The sequence below is a fragment of the Globicephala melas genome, chromosome 6 (genome assembly GCF_963455315.2).
Source record: "Globicephala melas chromosome 6, mGloMel1.2, whole genome shotgun sequence".
Lineage (NCBI taxonomy): Eukaryota > Metazoa > Chordata > Mammalia > Artiodactyla > Delphinidae > Globicephala > Globicephala melas.
The window spans coordinates 10,799,532-10,823,058 of NC_083319.1; the positions used below are offsets into that span (position 1 = coordinate 10,799,532).

The 23,527-nt window shown below is 42.0% G+C and overlaps 1 protein-coding gene across 1 annotated transcript in view; it reads left to right on the forward strand.

The window, feature by feature from the left end:
- SCAI (suppressor of cancer cell invasion) overlaps positions 1–23,527 on the forward strand; it is a 137,241-nt gene that overhangs the window by 101,962 nt on the left and 11,752 nt on the right. The window contains exons 10-15 of the mRNA XM_030858687.2: positions 753–854; positions 1,409–1,510; positions 2,253–2,331; positions 4,227–4,326; positions 6,108–6,189; positions 22,193–22,265. Of these exons, the coding sequence (XP_030714547.1) occupies positions 753–854; positions 1,409–1,510; positions 2,253–2,331; positions 4,227–4,326; positions 6,108–6,189; positions 22,193–22,265 (538 nt within the window). The remainder of the gene's footprint in view (positions 1–752; positions 855–1,408; positions 1,511–2,252; positions 2,332–4,226; positions 4,327–6,107; positions 6,190–22,192; positions 22,266–23,527) is intronic.

The window sequence follows — 23,527 nt, forward strand, 5'->3', positions numbered from 1 at the left end:
GAAGCTATAGAGCCCACACGCCCCAGATCCCGCGTGCCACAACTAGAGAAGAGAAAACCTGCATGTCACAGCTAGAGAGAAACCGGCACACTGCAGTGAAGAGCCTGCATGCCACAACTGAGACCCGACGCAGCCAAAAATAAATAAAAAATAAGTTGTTAAAAACAAAACAAAATAGAAAAGGATACAGTCTTTTCTCTTTTTCTTTTTTTTTTCTGTGCCACGCAGCTTGTGGGGTCTTAGTTCCCCAACCCAGGATTGAACCCAGGGCCCCGGCAGTCAGAGCTCCAAGTCCTAACCACTGGACCTCCAGGCAATTCTCAGGATTCAACCTTAAACATTATGTAGTGCCAAAATGTAATGAAGTGATTTTAAAACGGGCCATAGTCATATTTCAGCCTGGCTGGTTTGCCAAAAGTTAACATATTTTATGGGATCTAATATAGGTCTCTGTGTTTACGTGACTACTTTTTGTTTTTAAAAATACCTATGGAAATTGATGGATTGATAGAAGTATTGATAGATGGAGCGAGATGTGATGAAGCAAATATAGAAAAATGTTAATGTTATAGGATCTAGCTATTGAGCATAAGGGTGTCACTGTACAATTTTTTTAACTTTCTGTCTTTTGAAATTTTTTGGAATAAAATATCCAGTGTCATCAGGTACACATGAAAGTCAAGAGTAACAATATGATTAAACACTTCAAGGTCTGTGTACTGCATTAACGGTCAGGTTTGTTTTCCTTGCAGGTTAAGTTCAGTGAACTAACTGTTGACATGTTCCGGATGTTACAAGCCCTGGAAAGGGAGCCAATGAATTTAGCTTCCCAGATGAATAAACCAGGAATGCAGGTGACCTTCTCCCTACAGCTGCAATTTGCTGCTTCTGCTCCTCATGGAATGCTATTATTCAGCGAGAGCCATGAGTGTGAATAAAGAATTCTCCTGATGAGACGCAGGAGAAATAGATAAACATAATGCTAATTAAAAAAAGATATTTAATGAAAAGGATAGTAAAAATAGGCATTGATAAGTCATATGTCAAGTACAGTTTGTATAGTCATCCGTCTGTATCCATGGGGGATTGGTTCCAGGACCCCCGTGGATAAACCTGCAGATGCTCAAGTCCCTTATTTAAAGTGGCAGAGTGTTTACATACAACCTATGCACATCCTCTCGTATGCTTTGAATCATTTCTAGATTACTTATAACATCTAATAGAGTGTAAATTATATGTAAATAGTTGTAAATGTTATGTAAATAGTTGCTGGTGCACAGCAAATTCAAGTTTTGCTTTTTGGAACTTTCTAGAATTTTTTTTCTAAATATTTTTGATCCGTGGTTGGGTGAATCCATGGATGCAGAGGACAGACTGTATGTGCATTGTTTTCTGTGTGTAAATATAGGAATCAGCTGACAAGCCTACCAGGCGAGAAAACCCCCACAAGTACCTGCTCTACAAACCAACATTCAGCCAACTATACACATTCTTAGCAGCATCTTTTAAGGTATCTATCATCCAGTACTTTTTAGCATATGGGGAAAGTGTGCCTTAAATGGAATCTGAGAGTCACTCTTCTCTTTGAATATTTGAGTCAAGAATTTAGGAAAAATATGAAAATGAAAACTGCCTTAGAATATCCTAATCATAGCTATTTTTGGAATGGAAATTGCTTATTATGTTTTGAATGTTCCCTACCATTAATTAATGGGAATATTGATTAATTATCATTCTCCTTTCTCCGGGTTTTTCTTGCTAAACTGCTTTAGGCATAATAGTCAATGCAGAACTGAAAAACAGGAGCAGATTTTATAGGCATGTTCTATAAATAGAATAGCCACCTGAATGGTGGCTCTGGGAAACATTTTGGTCGTCTGAAAGAACCATGAGTAGGGAATTCCTCTCAGTTTATATAGAGAAAGGCACGGATGGAAGTTTGTCTTTTAGACCTCTAGTCAGGATCTTTACTTCTCCATCTTAAGTTTTCCAGAGAACGTTCTTTAAATGATGGGGTTTTGAAGCAGAGATTGTCTTCAAAACTTTTGGCAATGGTTATAGGTTAATAATGAATCTTTGCTGTGTAGACAGTTATAAGTTCGAACTAGCAAGAGTGACTTTTCTCTTGGAGGAGACCATTATATGTTAAATTAGGTTCTTGGTTTCCCTACAACTGTAAAATGTCATGAACTTTCAATAAAACTGTTGTTTCCTGTTTGTCGTTTTGTATATGTGATTTTCTTTAATTTCAGGAGCTGCCTGCCAATAGTGTGCTTCTGATTTACCTGTCAGCCACTGGCGTTTTCCCCACAGGTCGTTCTGATAGTGAAGGTACAATAAAGGAATGCTCCCTGTCGTGAGCAGGGCTTGAACTCTCTTTATTTTCTACAAGGCGGTGGCCCATAGCCCACAGACAATCTCAAGCTTTCTAGAGAGGCTCCCAAATTTGAAACCTGGTCTGTTTGCTGAATCGGCAATCTTGTAGATACCCCAGTCTGTTTTATTTGCTGAAATATTATACAGTAAAGTTAAAAAAAATCAGCAAATTCACATACTACATGCATGCCTCTCTAACAGATTTGCTAAAAGCAAACACATATATGTGCATGGAATAACCAAGCCTAATTATCTACTTCACATCGTTGAATTTTTCTGAGCCTTTAGTGTGTTAGGGAATCTGGTCAGCGGCTTCACTGTGGCTGAAAGTCTTGTAGAAATCAGTGCGCTTTTGTAACTGTGAAAGTTCAAGTCCTTGACATAATTTTATTTTGTGTCCTTTCTTTGGTTTTATGGATTCAATCTGTAGAATATTGGGATGCTATTTTAGAATAAAAACTTGAAGCTGTCCAGAACATGTGAGTCCAGAATATATGAAATTGGTTGAACTAGATGAGTAGCTTGGATGTAAACAAGGCAATTAAATCTTTACCTGGACAAAAAAAAAATTGTTCTTAACATCCTTAACATTTTCCTCCTCATTTGTTTGTTGAAATTTGCATTCCTTTATACAATGCATGTCCCTGCCATCTTCCTTGCATGACCTACAGATCCTCTTAAAGTGTTAAAATGAAAACAAAACAAAATAAATCTCTCTTCATTGCAGTGATTTTTTTTAAGGGATAAACTATAACACTATTAAAAGTGATGCAAAATCGGGGCTTCCCTGGTAGTGCAGTGGGTGAGAGTCTGCCTGCCGATGCAGGGGACACGGGTTCGTGCCCCGGTCCAGGAAGATCCCACATGCCGCGGAGCAGCTGGGCCCGTGAGCCATGGCTGCTGAGCCTGTGCGTCCGGAGCCTGTTCTCCGCAGCGGGAGAGGCCACAACAGTGAGAGGCCTGCGTACCGCAAAAAAAAAAAAAAAAAAAAAAAAAAAGTGATGCAAAATCATAAATACTTTAATTTTTTGGTGATAAAGTTAGTACTTTTATTTATAAATAATTATTTCCGTATCTTATACACTATTGAATCAGATTTTCTGGGCCCCACCTAATGTATTGATCTCTTGTTTTACTTTTTTCAAAGTACAGTAGTTACTAACTGAATGGTCCTTTGAGAGAGATTATTCCTAACATCCCACGGTTGCTGTTCCATTTACACAAGAGTTTATTTAACTAACTGATAGGACCAGTGGGAAACGGCTAATTCCCAAACCGGAATTACAGTGGTTGATGTAATAATAATGATAGTGGATTTTTTCCTACACTGGTATTTGGTAATTCTTTTCTTAAAAATGAAGTTTTTGTCAGTGAGAATTTTCAAGTTCCATTCAAAAATTTCCCTACATTTTACAATTAGTGGCCCTCTTAAAATTATATTTAAGAAATTATTAGGACTCCATTCTGCAACTTTCTTACTTAAATAATTTTGTTGGACTTGAGATTTTAGTTTTGCTTGAAATGAGAAGATCATTTTGAACATCCCAGATCTCCATCTCTTTTTTACCCAGAATAATGGGATGCAGTAGATTCTTGTTTTGTTTCTCATTATAATCTGAAGAACTGATGAAGATGGTCAGATGATCTTTTAAAATATTGGAACAGGCAACATGCTGAAATCATTTAAATGCTAAGTTAAACTAAAATGTTAAATGTTCAATTAATAAAAATGTTTTGTAATTATCTTCCATTTGTATCAATGAAAGATTCACCCAACACCTTTGTGTTTGAACATCAGATCAATGCTACTCTCCAATTGAAGTCTAGGATTCTTCCCTTTCTTTTTATAGGTCCTTATGATTTTGGAGGGGTACTTACTAATAGTAACCGGGATATTATAAATGGAGATGCCATCCACAAACGAAATCAATCCCACAAAGAAATGCACTGGTATGTATTATAAAAATCATAGTTCTCTCTTATAAAATATTAAGTAAAATGGAATGTTCCCTTAGACTGCTATTCATAACACTTATTTGGATTCCAGCAATATCTCAGGCTCTGACTATCTTAGGCAATTAGAATTGTTGGTTAATATTTATTTTACAATTTTTTATTGAGTATGTATTATATGTCAGGAACTATTCAATCACTGGAGATCTGTTCATTCACGTTGGAGGAGACAATAAATATATACATAAATAATAAGGCAGGACATGATGCACGTTAATATCAAAATAAACCTTTTTAAAATTAATTAATTTTATTTTTGGCTGTGTTGGGTCTTTGTTGCTGCACGCGGGCTTTTCTCTAGTTGCAGCGAGCGGGGCTACTCTTTGTTGTGGTGCGTGGGCTTCCCATTGCAGTGGCTTCTCTTGTTGCGGAGCACAGGCTCTAGGTGCACGGGCTTCAGTAGTTGTGGCACACAGGCTCAGTAGTTGTGGCTCGCAGGCTCAGTAGTTGTGGTGCACGGGCTTAGTTGCTCTGCGGCATGTGGGATCTTCCCGGACCAGGGCTTGAACCCATGTCCCCTGCATTGGCAGGCGGATTCTTAACCCTGTGCCATCAGGGAAGCCCAATATAAGCTTTTTTTTTTTTTTCCAATATAAGCTTTTTAATATAAGGTTATGTTGGTGTGATATAGCAAAAATGAAGTTAGCTGTATGATTTCAAGGAGATTTCATCTATGAAAGTTTGCTCAGTGCATTCACTGGTTGGGCCATTATAGGCTCTAAAACTTCCCTAGCTGAGAGAGAGCAGTCTCATTATAGAGGAAATAGGACTTGCTTGAAACTGCATTTTTAATAGCACTTTACATAAAAATATAACTTCATATTAAAGAGTGGGGAAGGGAGGGCAGAGGGAAATGTTTCAAATTACACATATAATAGCTAATTGTCCCCCAAGCCATGTGTTGGTGCTATAGTTGACCATAGTTGTAAATGGTTTATATCAGAAAAACTTGTATTTGAAATATATTGGGGTTTGATGATATTGCTCATTGACAACATCATTTTGTATATTTACATTAATATTTATAAACTACCCACATTGTCCACCAACCATGGGAAAGAGCATGCACACCAAAATTGTGACCTTAAGCAGTGGCTCTGAAATGCATGCATGTTACTGGACTTTAGCCTTCTGTGGGCCACAGTGAATCTGTATCTTTAACAAGCACCCCAGCTGATTCTGATGCACATGTCCAGAGGAAATGTAGATAATAGAAGGGGAGCCCCTGCTTATTGTCTGCAATATTAAGATATAGCTTAAAATAATAAAAATCTTTAAAATGGATATAGATTTTGAAAGATTCATTGAAATAGAAATCTGGTTGTGTTATTACATCTTGTTTTCAGAACATGTTCTTAGGAGGAACTTATAAATACTAAGTAAGTCCCTAAATGCTGACTTCTGGGATTTTCATGTGTATTTATTAATCCATCTTTAAATATATTAATATATATATTAAATATATAGACTTCTCTTCAGCTTGAATATTCTTGAATAATAATTATGTTCGAATTTTTTTTTTCCAAATAAAACTGTTAACTTGTCTACCCCAGTAAATACAGACTTTTTTGGTCTTTTGCTTAATTAATCTTTGTTTTTCTCCCAGTGCTGTGACAAAAAGGAGATGTGAGCAGACCAAACTGATGAATAAGATTTCTGAGACTTGGCTGATAAAGTTATACAGTCATTCACTGTTACTCTTGTTGTTGTTTTCCCAGCCTTCATCCTGGAGATCTCTATCCTTTCACAAGGAAGCCCCTGTTCATCATTGTGGATTCATCCAATAGTGTTGCGTATAAGGTGAGTTCCATGAGCGCTATTCCACGTTAGACACTATGGCACCACCCTGAGGTAACCAGTCTGAACATGTGCCTTTTTATTTTGCTTTATTTTATTTAATTTTACACAGTTTGTATTTAGTCTTTCTTTTCTTTTGAGGTTGTGCATGCTAGTCAGGATCTGGTGCTATGAATAGAAACAAGAAGAAAACGCATGAATGGACACTCAGTGGAAAATAATAAATCCTCCTGCGGGAAAAAAAATTCAAGATTTCCAAGATCACTGGTGGGAGGTTTATTTTTGTTATATAACCCAGAATAGTTTTCTTTTATAGAGGTTGAAGTATATGGGAACATTTTATTTTCTAGTTTTCAAACTTTTTCCCCTCTATACACTGAGCTACTATAGTTTAAGTGGAATTTCTATCCCATGTTATAGAGTTATATTCATTGAATATCAACACAAATTGTTTTAGATGCACTTATTATTGTTTTTTTTGATTTGCGACAGTAAGTAAAAAAAGATGACCCTGAATTCTGAAATAAGTAACAGGGACTTAATGTGAAAATCCTTTCTTTTATATATTGCTATAGAAGCAGTGGTTTTCAATGATTGTATAAAGAATGGCAGCAGTGAGACACTTTAAAGTTGGATGTTAGAATTCAAACAATAGTAATTTAGAGGAAAATGAAAACAGAATTTTTGGAGCCCTTTGTATGTGGTTGGAATATTTCATTAGTGGACAGTATACTCAGAAATATGCTGGAAACACAGATCTGCCAATTAAAATTATTTCTGTTGTGGGTGTTCATATAATGAGATGGGGAAGCAAACGTTAATAGGTTTATTTCAGGAGAGCAATAGAAATGTTTGGTAGCCAAAAAAGCTGACCCCAAGCATATTTTTCCATCTAATTTTCATGCTTAGTTTCACTTTTTAAAGTCGGAATTCCAAGAGCATCCATCCCACCCTACATTGTTCAGCATGTTTCTTGCTACCCATTTTGTCAAGTTTAACGTTACAACTTTTGATTTTTAGGAAAACTAGCTATGTACACTCTTAAATTGTGAGTGTGCTGTTGTCATTTTTAATCTTTTTGAGAGGGTGGGAGGCTGCTAAAGGAAAAGGTTTATTGGCTACCCCATTTACACATATAAAATCAGAAGAGTCCAGGCATTTTGTGTCTTCACAGAATTCAAAAAAAGCATTCTGTGCCTTTGTCAATGAAAAGGAAACATTTGCTACAGTTTAACAATGTAACAGAATGTGTTGATGCACAGTAAGCAAGTGTATTGCTTACTATGATCTAGCATGTGTTGAAAGTATTTTCACAATCTATTAATTTCTCTCAATTTAATTGGACATTATTTGATACCATCTTTTATAATCTCAAGAATATCATTCATGTTATGTACCTGCTATTTCCAGAGTGTCGGTTGGATGTAGACTGCGTATTGGATGATGATTTTGAAAAAACACCATTGTGCATAATTGGAATTATGTCTCATGATTTAATTCTAAATTTCAATATCCCAACACCCAGGATAACAGTGGAATAATAGATTTCTGTGTGTGTTTGGTGTTGATGGCACATGCAGTGTCACTCCTCTAAAAAATTAAATTGTCAAGAACATTCTGATGTTTAGAAATGAAATGGGGAGCCCATGTGCAGTAGGCAAATGAGAGCATGATGTAGACTAATTTGGTCTTTTAAAAAATTAGTTAATGCCTCTGAATCAGGTGTGCAGTTCTCTGTGTTAACATATGAAAGTGTCTGACATTTACTTTTCCCACAAAGCACGTAAAAATTCTTAAACTATCATTTTGCAAGTTTCTAATGAAAAAGAACTGGGTGACATGTATTATTTCTTCAGTACATACTTTGTTATATCCATTTCATCCATATGAATGTTTTATGAACATATATGTGTTTTCTAAATGTTTCTTCATGTAAATACAAACACTTCATGTTATTTCTTCATTTCAGTATTACTTTTTAATTTTTATGAAAGTAACTCATCCATATAGTTGAAAGCTGTAGTTCTCTTTCTGTGCATCAGAAACATTCAGAGCCCTCTTCAAAACCACTTGTACCTGGGTCCCAACTCCTGTGATTCTAATTTGCTTGGCCTGGGGTGGGTCTCAGGTATCAGCATAATTCCCTTGTGTGGTCAGGGTGAGATCTACTCAGCCAAGTTCCGCCAGGAGTTACTAACAGCAGTCTCCCGCTCTCATGCCCTACCCCTGTTTGCCTCTTCCCAGAGGCTACCATTTACATCTTTTTAAGTTAATTATTTTCGTATTTAACCATTATTTTTCTAAATCACATGCTGGTATTGATATTCCTTGATTCTTAAAGAAATATCTTTATTTCTTGTATTTCTTAAAATACATGTTTTAAGCAGCATGTATTGATATCCCATTATGGAAGAAAAATTTAACTCTCTTTCCCCTTCCTATCCCCATTTCATATTCATACCTTTTATAACTTTTATCCACACAGTAGACATACCATAATTTTGATTCACTGAATATTTAGTGCTTATATTATTCTGACTATACAATGCTTTTAACATCTAAGCCACATAGTAAACTTTTTCTTTTCTATGGAACTTTCTACTTTTCCTGGAGCAAATAATGTTATCTTGCTCCTGGTTCTTTTTCTGAACTTATCACAGATTCAACCCCAAGCTCCTCACCAATTGCTTAATCTTCTTTCAGGTTGTTCAGATGCATCATTCTCTTAATTTTATCTTTGGGATGAATTCTCTTGCAAAGCCTCTGGACTGGTGCCCTCGACATGTACTGCACAGCTCTCCTCCCTGAATCTCTTTTCATTATTATTCTGGGAATTCTTCATCTCTCTTCTATATTGGAATCCCTGTTTCCTGAATCCTATGTCTTCTTCTTGGACACTCTCATTTACTCTCTCATTTTGGTTTATTCTCTCATTTTACTGTAGCATCTCCAGCAAAATGGAGCTTTCTGAGAAAGGGTGAATATGAGGTAAAATATTTGAAGTCTTGCACTTCTACAAATGTTTTTGATTTACCATCACACTTAAATGGTAGTTTTGGTATTGGTTAGAAATTATTTCCCTTCGAAATTTGGAAGGCATTGTTCCATTGCTTTCTAGCTTCCAGTATTTCTTAAGAAGTACAAAGCATTCTAATTCTGAGTTCTTTCATGTGACTTGTTTTCAGTCCCTGGAAATATATAGGATCTTCTCTTTGTCTCCAGTGTTTTTCAGCTTCTTAACAGAGTGCCCAGGTCTGGGTTTACTTTTTTTTTTTTTTCGGTACGCGGGCCTCTCACTGTTGTGGCCTCTCCCGTTGCAGATCATAGGCTCCGGACGCGCAGGCCCAGCAGCCATGGCTTATGGGCCCAGCCGCTCCGCAGCATGTAGGATCTTCCCAGACCGGGACACGAACCTGTGTCCCCTGCATCGGCAGGAGGACTCTCAACCACTGCGCCACCAGGGAAGCCCCTGGGTTTACTTTTAACAATGGTACTTGGCATGTACTTAGTGAGTCCTTTCAATCTGGAAACTCTGCTCATTTTCTTGAGTTGTTTCAGTGGCTTCCTCCCTTCCATTTTCTCTGTTCTTTCTTTGGAGAATTTTTGTAATTCATATATTGGACCTTCTGGTCTAGTCCTCTGATTTTTTTGCCCTTTATTTTCCATCTTCCAGTCTTTTTGCTCTGTAGGAAATTCCCTTGCCTTTGTCTTCTAACCCTTTTATTGAGCTTTTCATTTGTTCTCTAGATGTTTCTTTCACAAAGATATAGATGTATCTGTGTGTATGTAAAACATATATACATACACATATATAATTGGTTTTTATCCTGGTTGAAATATCTTCTCTTCCCTTTGAGAATGTCAATGATCATGTAAAAAATTCTCCCTGCATGGTGTCTCTTTCCTCCATTATGGTTTGTTTCTGGTGTTTTTCCTGAATATGTCGTTTTAGAGACTCATAATTTTTGCCCTTCTGCTCAGATATAAGAGTGGAAGCTAGCAAAATGGTTAGAATCTCTGAGGTTCTAGGTAGGACTTGTCACAGTGAGCTGCTCAGTGTGGCAATCTAGCTGGGCCATTTAGTTTGGTAATCTCTGATGTCAGTGTCTTTAGGTCTTCGTGGTCTAGTCATATTCACTGAGCAAGCTCAGCTATTCTGCCCAGAATGTAAAGGTCTATCAGCATTATGCTATGTTTTCCCTGAAGTCCATGTGTTTTTGTTTTTGTTTTTTAATATAAATTTATTTATTTATTATTTCTGTTTGGCTGTGTTGGGTCTTCGTTGCTGCGTGTGGGCTTTCTCTAGTTGCGGCGAGCAGGGGCTACTCTTCGTTGCGGTGTGCGGGCTTCTTATTGCCGTGGCTTCTCTTGTTGCGGAGCATGGGCTCTAGGCGCTCAGGCTTCAGTAGGTGTGGCGCATGGGCTTAGTTGCTCCACGGCATGTGGGGTCTTCCCGGACCAGGGCTCGAACCCGTGTCCTCTGCATTGGCAGGTGGATTCTTAACCACTGCACCACCAGGGAAGTCCCTCGTGTGTGTTTATATCTGCATGTACATGTACCTTTATGTACCCAGTGCTTCATACTTAAAATATTCTCAATAAATATATGTTGAATGATTAAATGAAGGTAGTCACCATTATCCTTATTTTATAGCTGCAGTAACTGCTCTTGGAGGTTAAGTATCTTGCCTAATTGATTCCAGCAGTCTTTCTCATTCCAAAGCCCAAGATGTTTCTACATTTAGAAAAAGAGGAGCTTTTCGTGCTAGTCTGAGCCTCATTTCAGAAGAGAGGAATTGAAATGCCGAGGTCTGTAACATAACAAGTGTGGCTCACATTTTGGCTCTCAAATTTCCATCAGGTAATAGGCTTTATCTGTAATAATGTAGTACTAGTGGGGTTAAAAAAAACACAAACCTGTCATTTTGGGCAACATTTCTTTGAATTCTGCTTTTTCTTTCCTTGGAAGAAGAAAATCCTTTGAGTATTTAATTATATATGACAGAGATGGATCCCTGCCAGTAAACATGACTTACACATTTGTCAAAACAGTCATATTTATCTAAACAGCCTTGTCCTAAAGTGTTTGACTGATGACTGTAGACTGCTGTGGTCTAGGAAGGCATTCACCTTCATAACAAGATTACCTAAGAGCTCTTCTGACAGTCAGCCTCACTCATTCCATTTCCTTCTTGCTACTTTGAAAGACCGTCTCTTTGTTTTTGGCGTTCTGCAGTTATCTAGGTTTTGTTTCTTTATATTTAACCTATTGGGAGTTGCTGGACTTCTCGAATCTGTAGGTTAGTTTTTCATTATTGCTGGAAAATTCTCAGCCATTATCTCTTCAAATCTTGGCTGTGCTGCAGATCCTCTTTCATCTCTTTCTGGAACTCTGATTTTACATACATCATTCTCATTGTGTCTTCCATGTCTCTTGACCTCTCTTCTATATTTTCCATCTTTTTGTTTCTCTGGCTGAGATTTGGAAAATTTCTTATGATCTGGCTTTCAGTTCACAAATTCTTTTCTTCAGCTGTGACTAACTCGTTATTAAACCCATTTATTGATTTTTATATTAGTTGTGGTATTTTTCATTTCAGGAAGTTCTGTTTGGTTCTTTTTCAAATAATTCACTGCCCTTTTTATAGTTCCCTATTTTCTGTGTTCAAGTTTGTTCTTTATTTCTTTAAACTTAATAAGCATACTTACTATATTATTTATTTATCTGGTAATTCTTACACCTGAAATATGCTTTTGCTGCTTAAAGACACCCTTTGCTGTTTTTGTATCCCTGTATGCTTGATTATCTTTGATTAGATTCTGTAAGGCCAACTGGCCCGAGGCAGGGGAACACAATCAGATTCACAGGTTGAATCAGACCGAAATTCTCCGGACAACCCAGTTCCAGAAACTGCCCTGGAGACATTCCAGACCACCCAGTTCCAGGAACTGACCTGGGGACTTTGAACCCAGCCCAGCCTTCCCGCCTTTCGAGGGGCGGGACTAACCGTCCCCCAGGATACCCGAAAAGACCACCAAATAAGGAATACCCTGCGCCCTCCCAGATTCACCACACCCCTTTCCCTTCTTCCCCTATAAAATCTTGCCCAACCCTCGCCCGGGTGCGACTTCTCTGGCCCCTTTCTCTCGGACCAGTGAACCTCGCCCGGGAGCGCTCCCTAATAAAGCTCACTTGAAGCTTTCCTCTGTTTCGCGGTGCCGTTTGTTAAGATCCGACCTTACTTTTGGTGCTGAAACCCGGGAGGGGTATCAAGCCCCACGGGTTACCGCGTGGGCCGCTCCTCCCCTACCCCAGGAGACAACCAGGGAACCTCTACTCATCCACCCGATCCTGCAGAAAACGGGGTAAGTCCCCCTCCCTTGTTCCCTCCGACCCCCAGAGTCCCTGCCCACCGGACTCGCTGTCCCTAATCGCGGCCGCGTCAGGGATTCCTCCGTCCTCTCTCCGGGACTCGGGCAACTGTGGAGACGTCCCAATTGCCTGACCGCTCTCCAACCCGCCGGGCCTCGGGTGATTGTGGAGACGTCCCAATCGACTGACCGCCCTCCGACCTGCCGTGAATTGGAGACTGAGACCAGGGACGCCTCTCTCCCTCTCCATTCACTCAGGGACAGACTGGGGGGTCATGGGAACCTCACAATCGAAACCAGATTCTAAGACGCCCCTGGGGTGTCTCCTAGCCAATTTTACAGCCCTCGGTTTCTCCCAAGATCTCCGTCGCAGACGGCTTATTTTCTATTCCACTGTGGCCTGGCCACAGTATCCTCTAGACAATCAATTCTGAAGGGACTTTCGATTTTAACATCCTCCGTGATCTAGATAATTACTGCCGCAGGACAGGCAAATGGTCCGAGGTCCCCTATGTTCAGGCCTTCTGGTATTTGCGCTCCCGCCCTTCCCTCTGCGTTGATTGTTCCACTTCCCAGATCCTTCTTACCAAACAGACATCTACATTCAAGCCCCTAATTTCCTTTGACGATGACCCGATGACCCCTCCCCACTAACCGACCCTCCCGAATCTCTTACCACTCCCCCCTTCAGAACTCCTCTCCAACCTCCACCCTACCCTGAAGCGGTCCCTCCTCCTCCCGAACCCGCTCTGGCCCCTCCAACCGCTCCCCCACCTCCCTCAACGGTTTCTACTCCCACGCCCCTTGCTTCGCCAATTAGTGCACATACACGCTCTCACGACTCCCAAGATTCAAATCTCCTCTGCCCTCTGAGGGAGGTAGTAGGAGCGGAAGGATTAGTTAGAGTTCATGTTCCCTTTTCTTTCCAAGATCTCTCTCAAATACAAAAGCGATTAGGCTCCTTCTCTGCCGACTCCTCCCACTACATCAAAGAATTTCGCCTCCTGTCTCAAGCTTACGATCTAACCTGGCACGATATCTTTGTGGTTCTGTCCTCTACCTTAACCCCTGATGAAAGGGAAAGAATTCAAACTGCTGCCCGAAACCATGCAGATCAGGTTCACCTTACCGACAACTCCATGCCCGTCGGAGCGACTGCCGTACCTGGCACTGATCCAGGCTGGACTTATCAGGATGGCCAAGATGGCCGTCGTAAATGCGACCTCATGATCCAATGCCTCCTGGCTGGCATGCAGGCTGCCGCTCATAAGGGAGTCAATTTTGAAAAACTAAAAGAGATAACCCAAGAACCTAACGAAAATCCAGCTATCTTTCTCAATCGCCTTACAGAGGCCTTAACTCTCTACACCCGGCTGGACCCCGACACCCCGGCAGGGGCAGCGGTCCTAGCCACCCGTTTTATCACCCAATCAGCCCCGGACATCCGAAAGAAATTAAAACGGGCAGAAGACGGCCCTCAAACCCCTATTCGAGACCTGGTAAAAATGGCCTTTAAAGTCTATAATGGCCGTGAGGATTTGGCAGAATCCAGCCGACAGGCTCGGATGCACCAGAAGGTGGCCCTCCAAACCCAAGCTCTTGTGGCCACCCTAAGGCCGGCCATCTCCCATGGATCACAGCATCCACGGGGTCCGCAAAAGGCAACCCCGCCGGGGGCCTGCTTCAAATGCGGAAAAGAAAGCCATTGGGCTCGCCAATGTCCCAATCCCCGACCTCCTTCTAAGCCGTGTCCCAGCTGCGGGCTAACGGGCCACTGGAACAGTGACTGCCCTACGGCTGGCCCTCCCTCAGCGTCTCCACGCGGGGGGGCAGGCCGGCCCAACGGCATTACCACTCGAACTGCTGGGATTGGCTGACGACTGACGGCGCCCGGACTCGAAGACCCCCATCACCCTCGCCGAGCCCAGGGTAACGCTACAGGTAGCGGGTAAGTCCATCTCACTTCTGGTGGACACGGGGGCTACCTATTCGGTCCTGCCTACTTACTCCGGGCCAGTTTCTCCTTCCCAGATCTCGGTCATGGGTATTGATGGCAAACCATCCTTCCCACTCCAGACAGGTCCACTCCCATGTCATATCGAAGGACTCCCTTTTACTCATTCCTTCTTAGTCATACCATCCTGCCCAGTTCCCTTGCTAGGCCGAGATGTCCTTTTCCACTTAGGGGCCTCTCTCCAGCTGGTCAGACTTGACCCTAAGGTTCCCTCCTCCCAACTCCTGCTTTCTCTTCTCGGCCTGTCTCTAGAACCCTCCCCCTCCTATCCCCCTCTTCCAATCACACCGAACCCAATCAATCCCCAAGTCTGGGATACTTCTAAGCCCATAATAGCAACACACCATTCCCCCGTTCTCATCCGCCTAAAGGACCCCTCCGAATTTCCATCAAGGCCCCAATTTCCCATCTCTGAGACTCACCTTAGGGGCCTACAACCTATTATCACCAGACTCCTAAACCAGGGACTCCTTATCCCCACTGACTCCCTGCAACACCCCCATCCTGCCTGTCCGCAAGGCCTCTGGGGATTATCGCCTTGTCCAGGACCTCCGACTAATCAATGAGGCCATAATTCCTCTCCACCCAGTAGTACCAAACCTTGCTCTCCCATATCCCCCCCCCATCCACAACCCACTTTACGGTTCTGGATCTCAAAGATGCCTTTTTCACTATCCCCCTTCATCCCGACTCCTATTTCCTCTTCACCTTTACCTGCATGGATCCGGATACTCATACTTCCAGTCAGCTCACCTGGACAGTTCTTCCCCAGGACTTACGCAACAGTCCTCACCTCTTCGGTCAGGCGCTGGCACGGGACCCCACTTCCTGCTCCCTTACCCCCAGCACACTCCTTCAATATGTAGATGACCTCCTCCTTTGTAGCCCATCTCTCAGCCTCTCAAGACAACATACTGCAGATCTCCTCAATTACCTTGGCTCTCGCGGTTATCGGGTCTCCCCAGCCAAGGCTCAGTTATCTGTATCTTCTGTAACCTACCTGGGGCTCCACCTTACCGCTACCACAAAAGGTCTAACAGCCGACCACACCCGGATTATCCGTGAACTCCAGCCTCCGGAAACAGCGGAACAAATTCTCTCCTTTTTGGGCCTTATAGGATTTTTCCGACACTGGATCCCTAACTTTGCTCTCCTTGCTAAACCCTTATATCTAGCCGCTAAAGAAACCCCTCAAGGACCCATCACCTCTCCTTCCGCCGTTCGACAGGCCTTTCTCATCCTCCGTAACGCTCTGATATCTTCTCCCCTTTCTCTGCCCAACCCAAACCGACCTTTTCACCTTTTTGTGGATTAACGGGCCGGAATAGTCACTGGACTCCTTGCCCAGCCTGTAGGGCCTTCCTACCGCCCGCCCCGTGGCTTACCTCTCCAAACAGCTAGACCCAACCATTCGGGGATGGCAACCATGCCTTCAGGCCCTAGCAGCGGCAGCCGAACTGACCAAACACTCAAACTGACTCTGGCCCACCCACTAAGCGTGTTTTCCTCCCACCGGCTGGTCGACCTCCTAGGCCACAAGTCTCTCTCCCTCCTGGGCCCCTCCCGCATCCAGGAGTTCCACCTACTGTTCATTGAAAACCCAGCTATTTCTCTTGATCCCTCCCCTCGCCTGAACCCGGCTTCCCTCCTGCCTATCTCTGGCACCGGGGGTTTTCCATCCCATTTCTGCCCTCATGTCATAGAACCCTTCAAACCACCAAGAGAGGGACTCTGACACCCCTCTTTCAAATCCGGACAGCACTCTCTTTGTGGACGGTAGCTCAATACTCAGTCCTGACGGACACCGACGGGCAGCCTATGCAGTGGTAACTATCTCAACTATTATTAAGGCTAACAGCCTCCCAGAAGGGACAACCTCTCAAAGGGCTTAACTGATAGCACGCACGAGGGCCCGCGACCTCTCTAAGGGCCAAAGGGCCATCTTTCTCCCTATGATCGCAGGCATTTCCCTCGCCTCCTCTCTCGTTGCTGCGGGCATCGGGGGAGGAACCCCAACATACAGTGTCTCAACATCCCGTGACCTAGAACAGAAACTCCAGCTAGGCGTTTGGTTGGCTTCTGCCGCCTCCATCACCTCCCTCCAGCGCCAGATCACCTCAGTAGCCCGAGTTGCCCTCCAAAATCGAGGAGCCCTGGATCTCCTGACGGCCGACAAAGGAGGTACCTGCCTCTTCCTACCGGAGGAATGCTGCTATTACATCAATGAAACAGGACTCGTCGAAGACAACGTAAAAGCCCTCCATCGCTTAAGAGAAGAACTCCAACGCAAACACCAACAGTCCGCCTCCCCAACTCCCGACTGGTGGCGATCCACCCTCTATACCTGGCTAACACCAATCTTAGGCCCCTTAATTCTCATCTGTATCTTGCTCATGTTTGCTCCCTGTTTTCTTAGGTTCCTTCGCAGGCGCATGGAGGAAGTCTCTCGGGTGGCCACAAACCAAATGCTCCTCGATCCTTACACCTTGCTTCCTACAGAACCCCCCACTGGTCTCCCCTAAGCCTCAGACCTCTGGTCACCCGACTCCCCTTTCGACGCCCCCATTCAGCATGAAGTAGCCAGAGATCAGAACGCCGCCCCATTACACCAAAGATGTTGGGATGTAAGGCCAACTGGCCCGAGGCAGGGGAACACAATCAGATTCACAGGTTGCATCAGACTGAATTTCTCCGGACCACCCAGTTCCAGAAACTGCCCTGGAGACATTCCGGACCACCCAGTTCCAGGAACTGACCTGGAGACATTCCGGACCACCCAGTTCCAGGAACTGACCTGGGGACTTTGAACCCAGCCCAGCCTTCCCGCCTTTCGAGGGGCGGGACTAACGGTCCCCCAGGATACCCGAAAAGACCACCAAATAAGGAATACCCTGCGCCCTCCCAGATTCACCACACCCCTTTCCCTTCTTCCCCTATAAAATCTTGCCCAACCCTCGCCCGGGTGCGACTTCTCTGGCCCCTTTCTCTCGGACCAGTGAACCTCGCCCGGGAGCGCTCCCTAATAAAGCTCACTTGAAGCTTTCCTCTGTTTCGCGGTGCCGTTTGTTAAGATCCGACCTTACAGATTCTTCTTGTTATCCTTAGATTCTTCTTGTTCTCCTTAAAATTATCTGTGGGAAATTCACTGAGCCCTAGAATGATGGTACTTTCATCCAGAGAGGGTCTGCATTTGCTTCTGCTAGACACCTAGAGGCACTGCCATTTGGGGACCATGTGTTTGGGGTTACCTAGGTGGTATGAATCTGGGCTACAAACATGCAAGAGGGCTGGCTTACAGTTACAACCATCAGGACTGTTTGGTTCATTTGTTTGCTCTGTCTCTGCTCTGCTCAGCACCAAGAAAATTTTCCTGTGGTCCCCCGAGGCATGGTCCTGGGGGGCAGGAAGGTGTGAAATTTGGTTTTGGTTCATCCTTACAGTAAGGGTGTAGCCCTTTGGGATTCCAATTTAGCAGGGCCAGTTTTCTGTTAGACTCCATCTTAGGCAGACCCTGAGCTCTGACTGCTGTCCCCTTCTCTGCATAAGGCCTTTAAAACCTAAATGCAAGTGGCTCGATTGATTGCCTCAGGGCAAAGGAGGCCTGCCGTCAGCTGATTTTCTCAGCCTCTTCTGGTTTTGCCTCATCTCTCTGACCTGTCACTGGAGTGCCCCCGGGCTCCATCCTTTTTCCTCCTCTTTTCCAGCTACAACAGACTGCCCTTGATGCCCTCACATAATTTCATGACTCTAATTACTATCTCTATGCTGACACTTTCCACATTTATATCTCCAGCCCAGACCTTTCTCAGTTACTCCAGACTTGAATATAATCTACATACTCTACATCTCTATTTGGTGATTCTCACAGAGAACATGCCCAGGACAGAATTTCTAGACCTCTTCCAGATCCAGCTTTCCCCATGTCAGTTAATGACTATTGTGCTTTTATAGTTGCCCTAGCCCAAATCCTTAGTTTCATTCTGGACTCTTCTTTCCCTCACACCCACATCCATTTCAGAATGTTTTATTGGTTATAACTAATAGATCCAGAATCTTACCACCTCTGCCGCCACCATCCTGGTCCATGCTACCATCATCTCTCCCCTGAATTATTGCAGTAGCTTCCTAACTAGGCTTCCTCCTTCTGCCCTTGCTCTCCTACAGGGTGTTGCTGTAAGTCAGATTATGTCACTTATCTACTCAAAATCTCCGAAGGCTCCTCATCTCACTCAGAGTAAAGGCTTCATGTTTTCTGCCCTCACATGCCTCCTCCCCACCTCAGATGCATCTCTGATCTCTTGCTGGTCTCCCTATCACTCAGTTCTCTTCAGCCACAATGACCTTGCTGTTCCTCAAACATACCTGGCAGTCTCCTGCTTAGGATCTTTGTGTTGTTTTCCCCCAACCTTGAATCCTCTTCCAAAGATGCCCACATTGTTTTCCAGGTGTTTAATCAAGCTGAAGCCTCTTAAGAGAGTTCTCCCTAATTGCCCTATTTAAAATTATATGCCTCCCCAGCACTCTTTATCCACTTTTCTTACTTTACTTTTCTTATAATCATAAGTTAGCTTCTATATAATGCCATGCACTATTCTAACACATTTAATCCTCACAACGCAAGGTGTTACTTTATTATCCCCATTTTACTGATAAAACCAAGGCACAAGGTGGCTGATTTGGGATTTAAATACAGTCTGATTATAAATCTTTCTGTGCTGCTAACTACTCTATTCTGTCTTTCCATATGTAGCACTTGTCAGCTTCTGTAATATTATATAACTTCTTTAATTTTGTTTACTGTGGGTCTCTACCTGCCACCTCCACCCCCATCTAAATGTCAGCTCCAGGAAGACAGGTTTAGGGTTTTTTTAATCTGTTTTTGTTTTTTTTCTTAACTACAGTATCCCTAGCACCTAGAACAGTGTCTAGTTTGTAGGTTCAATGAATATCTATTGAAGAAAGATACATTTATTTATTTATTTATTTATTTATGGCTGCGTTGGGTCTTCATTGCTGCACGTGGGCTTTCTCTAGTTGTGGTGAGCAGGGGCTACTTTTTGTTGAGGTACACGGGCTTCTCATTTTGGTGGCTTCTCGTTGTGGAGCACGGGCTCTAGGCATGCGGGCTTCAGTAGTTGTGGCTCACAGGCTCTAGAGCACAGGCTCAGTAATTATGGCAGGTGAGCTTAGTTGCTCCGCGGCATGTGGGATCTTCCCGGACCAGGGCTCGAACCCATGACCCCTGCATTGGCAGGCGGATTTTTAACCACTGCGCCACCAGAGAAGTCCCTAAAGTTGTAAAATGTTTTAAAGTCTCAGTTAAATGGATAATTTCCTGGGAAAAAAATATCTAATGACTACAAGAAGGGAAATCTGAAAGCCCAATCACAGGGTATGAAATAGTATGAGGGAAGTGATCAAAGTTATCTCCTTTTTCTCCATATAAAAAAGGCTCTAGCCATTTTGAGTTCACCAATAAATTCTTTTAAACTTATAATCTGCACAATTCCAGAGCAATGGAAAATATCAGAAATATCCAATTCATTCTATAAAAGGCCACAAGACATTTATATGACCTTGAGCATTTCCTTGGTCTTTTCTGAGACTCTTTTTCCTTCTCTGTAATAATTTTATAGGATTGTTAAGATTATGGGTTAGGAGCTAAGAATCCTAGGATAGTCCCTGGAAAATAGTTAGCACTCAATAAATGTTAGGAATCATTATGATAATGATACTATTTCAAGACAAAAATAGCACATACAAAAAACTCTATCCCAGATTAGTTTATAATTATAGATTAGAAAATTTTAAATAAAATGCTAATAGACCTATTAATAGAATAATCTATCTGAATAATGCATGAAGGTTCCATATATGAAAATCAATCAATATTGTATTCCGTGTTACCTTTCACCCATTTTTCTATTAGGACAGTGGTCTTTTTCTTATGGATTTGAAAAAGCTCGTAATATTTTTCCCCAATTCATCATCTAGCTTTTTGTTTTGCGGTACGCGGGCCTCTCACTGTTGTGGTCTCTCCCGTTGCGGAGCACAGGCTCCGGACGCGCAGGCTCAGCGGCCATGGCTCACGGGCCCAGCCGCTCCGCGGCATGTGGGATCTTCCCGGACCGGGGCACGAATCCGTGTCCCCTGCATCGGCAGGCGGATTTTTAACCACTGCGCCACCAGAGAAGTCCCTAAAGTTGTAAAATGTTTTAAAGTCTCAGTTAAATGGATAATTTCCTGGGAAAAAAATATCTAATGACTACAAGAAGGGAAATCTGAAAGCCCAATCACAGGGTATGAAATAGTATGAGGGAAGTGATCAAAGTTATCTCCTTTTTCTCCATCATCTAGCTTTTGATTTAGTTCATGCTGTATTTTTTATTTTCGTAACTGGGTTTATCAATCTTAATTATAATAGTTAGGAAGGTCTTCTAGATGACAAAAATAACCCTTATTTTCTTTCAGCAGTTATTGTTTAATTTTTTTTACATTTAAATCAGATATATTTGAAATACATCCTAGGTTTTGGTATGAAGTATGGAGCCAACTTTTTTTCTAGATAGCTATCAGTTTTTCCTACCAATTCCAACCATCATCTTTATCATATATCCTTAAGCCCTGTCTATTTTGGGGTCTAATTCTAGATTCTTCATTTTTTTTTGTATTGGTTTTCTGCCTCCTCTTATGCTGTGGCACATATTTCTAATTACTGAGGCTTTGAAGTATGTTTTGGTGTCTGATAAGTCTAGTTCCCCCTCTTTGCTCTTCTTTTTCAGAGTTTTCCTGGCTAATGTACCTTATCTGTATGCGCTTTAGAATTTCTTTCAGCCACGGAAAAAAATCTGTGGCTATTTTTGTTGAGCTTGGTTTAAATTTTAATAAATTATTGAAATGACATCTTTAGAATGGGTTCCCCTCTGAGAACACAATATATCTTTCCATTTGTTCAAGTCTTCATTTTTATCATTCAGGAGTATTTTTTAGTTATTTTTGTTTTTTTCACTCCTTATTAAGTTTACTCTTAGGAGTTTTCTTTCTTGTTTTACCAAACAGTCTATGATTTTACTTCCCATGCAGATCTGCCTTTAGGGAAAGGATATTCTTAATCATGCAAAGAGTAGTGAGTGTCAGTTTAATTCTCACCGTAAATTAACACATTCACATTCTGGTTTTATACATCATTCTGTATGAGCAATTAATATGATTCACAATGAGAGATGAAGCCAGTCTTCACATACCAGTAAGTCAGGTTTTAGAGCCTGTGAGGCTGAGAGCCAGATCATAGATCTTGGCAAATTTACCCTTGTAAATATTAGTGTATGTTGCCCAATGGAGCAGCCTCTGGATAAACAGCCAGATGCCCTCTCCCTGTGACACTTCAACCATGTGTGTGCCTTTACTTTAAAAATCAATAGCTCACTTAATAAACTTCACCACTTTAAGAAAACCTGTTATGCATGTTAAACTTGAATGACAGTCTTTTCAGCTGTTACTGATGTTTCTGCATCTGTTCATAAGTAAAAGGACCCAATCTATACACTAATGATATGTTTTGGAAAGTTACTATCATTGGTCAAATCTTTAATGAAAGTTTTAAATTCTTATATATTACAGAATTTCACAAACTTATTTGGACAGCCACTAGTCTGCTTGCTTTCTCCTACAGCATATCCAAAAGCTTTACAAGGTATGTTTTGTCATTCCCTGTTGTATCCGTAGGTTGCAAATAAACTTATGTCTACATTTTAAATAATACTGCTCTGATCTTTGTCTCCCCCACCTATAGTGGTCAGTTGTGGATTTACAGAGTTTGATGTGGCAAGTGTCAGTCTGAAGTAAACCCCGAAGTCTTGCCAACAACCAGAATTCTTTAATGGGCTACTGTTAGGCCTTGAGATAATTCTAAAAGAAATGATTAATCATCCCTGAGAAAAGAGTAAGGTTTTGGTCCCTTGCTACTGGGGAGCTCATGATTTGTGAATTTTAAAATTTGTGTTGCAGGTGTGCTGGGTCGTCATCCATATAGCATGACTTCCTCCAGCTCTGGCTACATATTTTAAGTATCTTTTAAGACCGTGAGATTCCTAGTCTAGAACACTTCTCAATCTATGCCTAAGTGTTAGAATAACCTAACTGGCACAACTTAAAGGGTGTCTTTTATTCACATTTTTACCTCGCATTTTTAAAATAAAAGAACCTCTTCTCCGGGTGCCAGAGAGACAGGTCAGTGTTTTGCCTTTTCTCAGGTGGCTGAGAAATGAAAACCTTTTTGTCTTTAATAATTTGTCCTCAGTAAGCAACACATAAAATCTAATCTAATTCCCAGTCATTAAGCTAGGTAAAATACTAAACAAACCTTAATCCTGTTTTAGCAGTACTTGTCACTGTTTCACTATCTCCCTAACTGTGAATAGTGCTGATGTCTCTCTGTGGGAGATGGCATTTTACTGCTACTTCCCAGCCAGAAGTCCTGTCTGCTGACATAGTTTGACACAGGAAGTGATGGTCAGCATTTGAATGCCCGAGAGAAGCTGGAGACTTTTCACCGTTGTTTTAAGGTAAGTTCTGCTATTTAACAGGGAAAAACATGTAGAAATACTAAGTTCATGTATCTAAAAGGCAAATCACTAAGGGATAGAACTTACCTTCAAACAACGGTAAAGCTCTCCTGCTTTGAGGACTTTGTTAACCTGTTTCTTATCATTTTTGGAGAAATGTAACCCTTTCCAATTGCGAGTACTTTTTGCTATCAAATTTTCCTATCAAGATGCAGCTTTATTTTAAATTGCATGAACCTAATGGGTTAATACCACAATTATTTAATCTGAAAGGTTTTATTGTGAAGAGGGTAAAAACACAGACTCTGGAGGCAAACTGATTGTGTTTGAATCCCAACTCAGCCACTTACCAGCTATGTGACCTTGGGAAGTTACTTAGTCATTCTGTGCC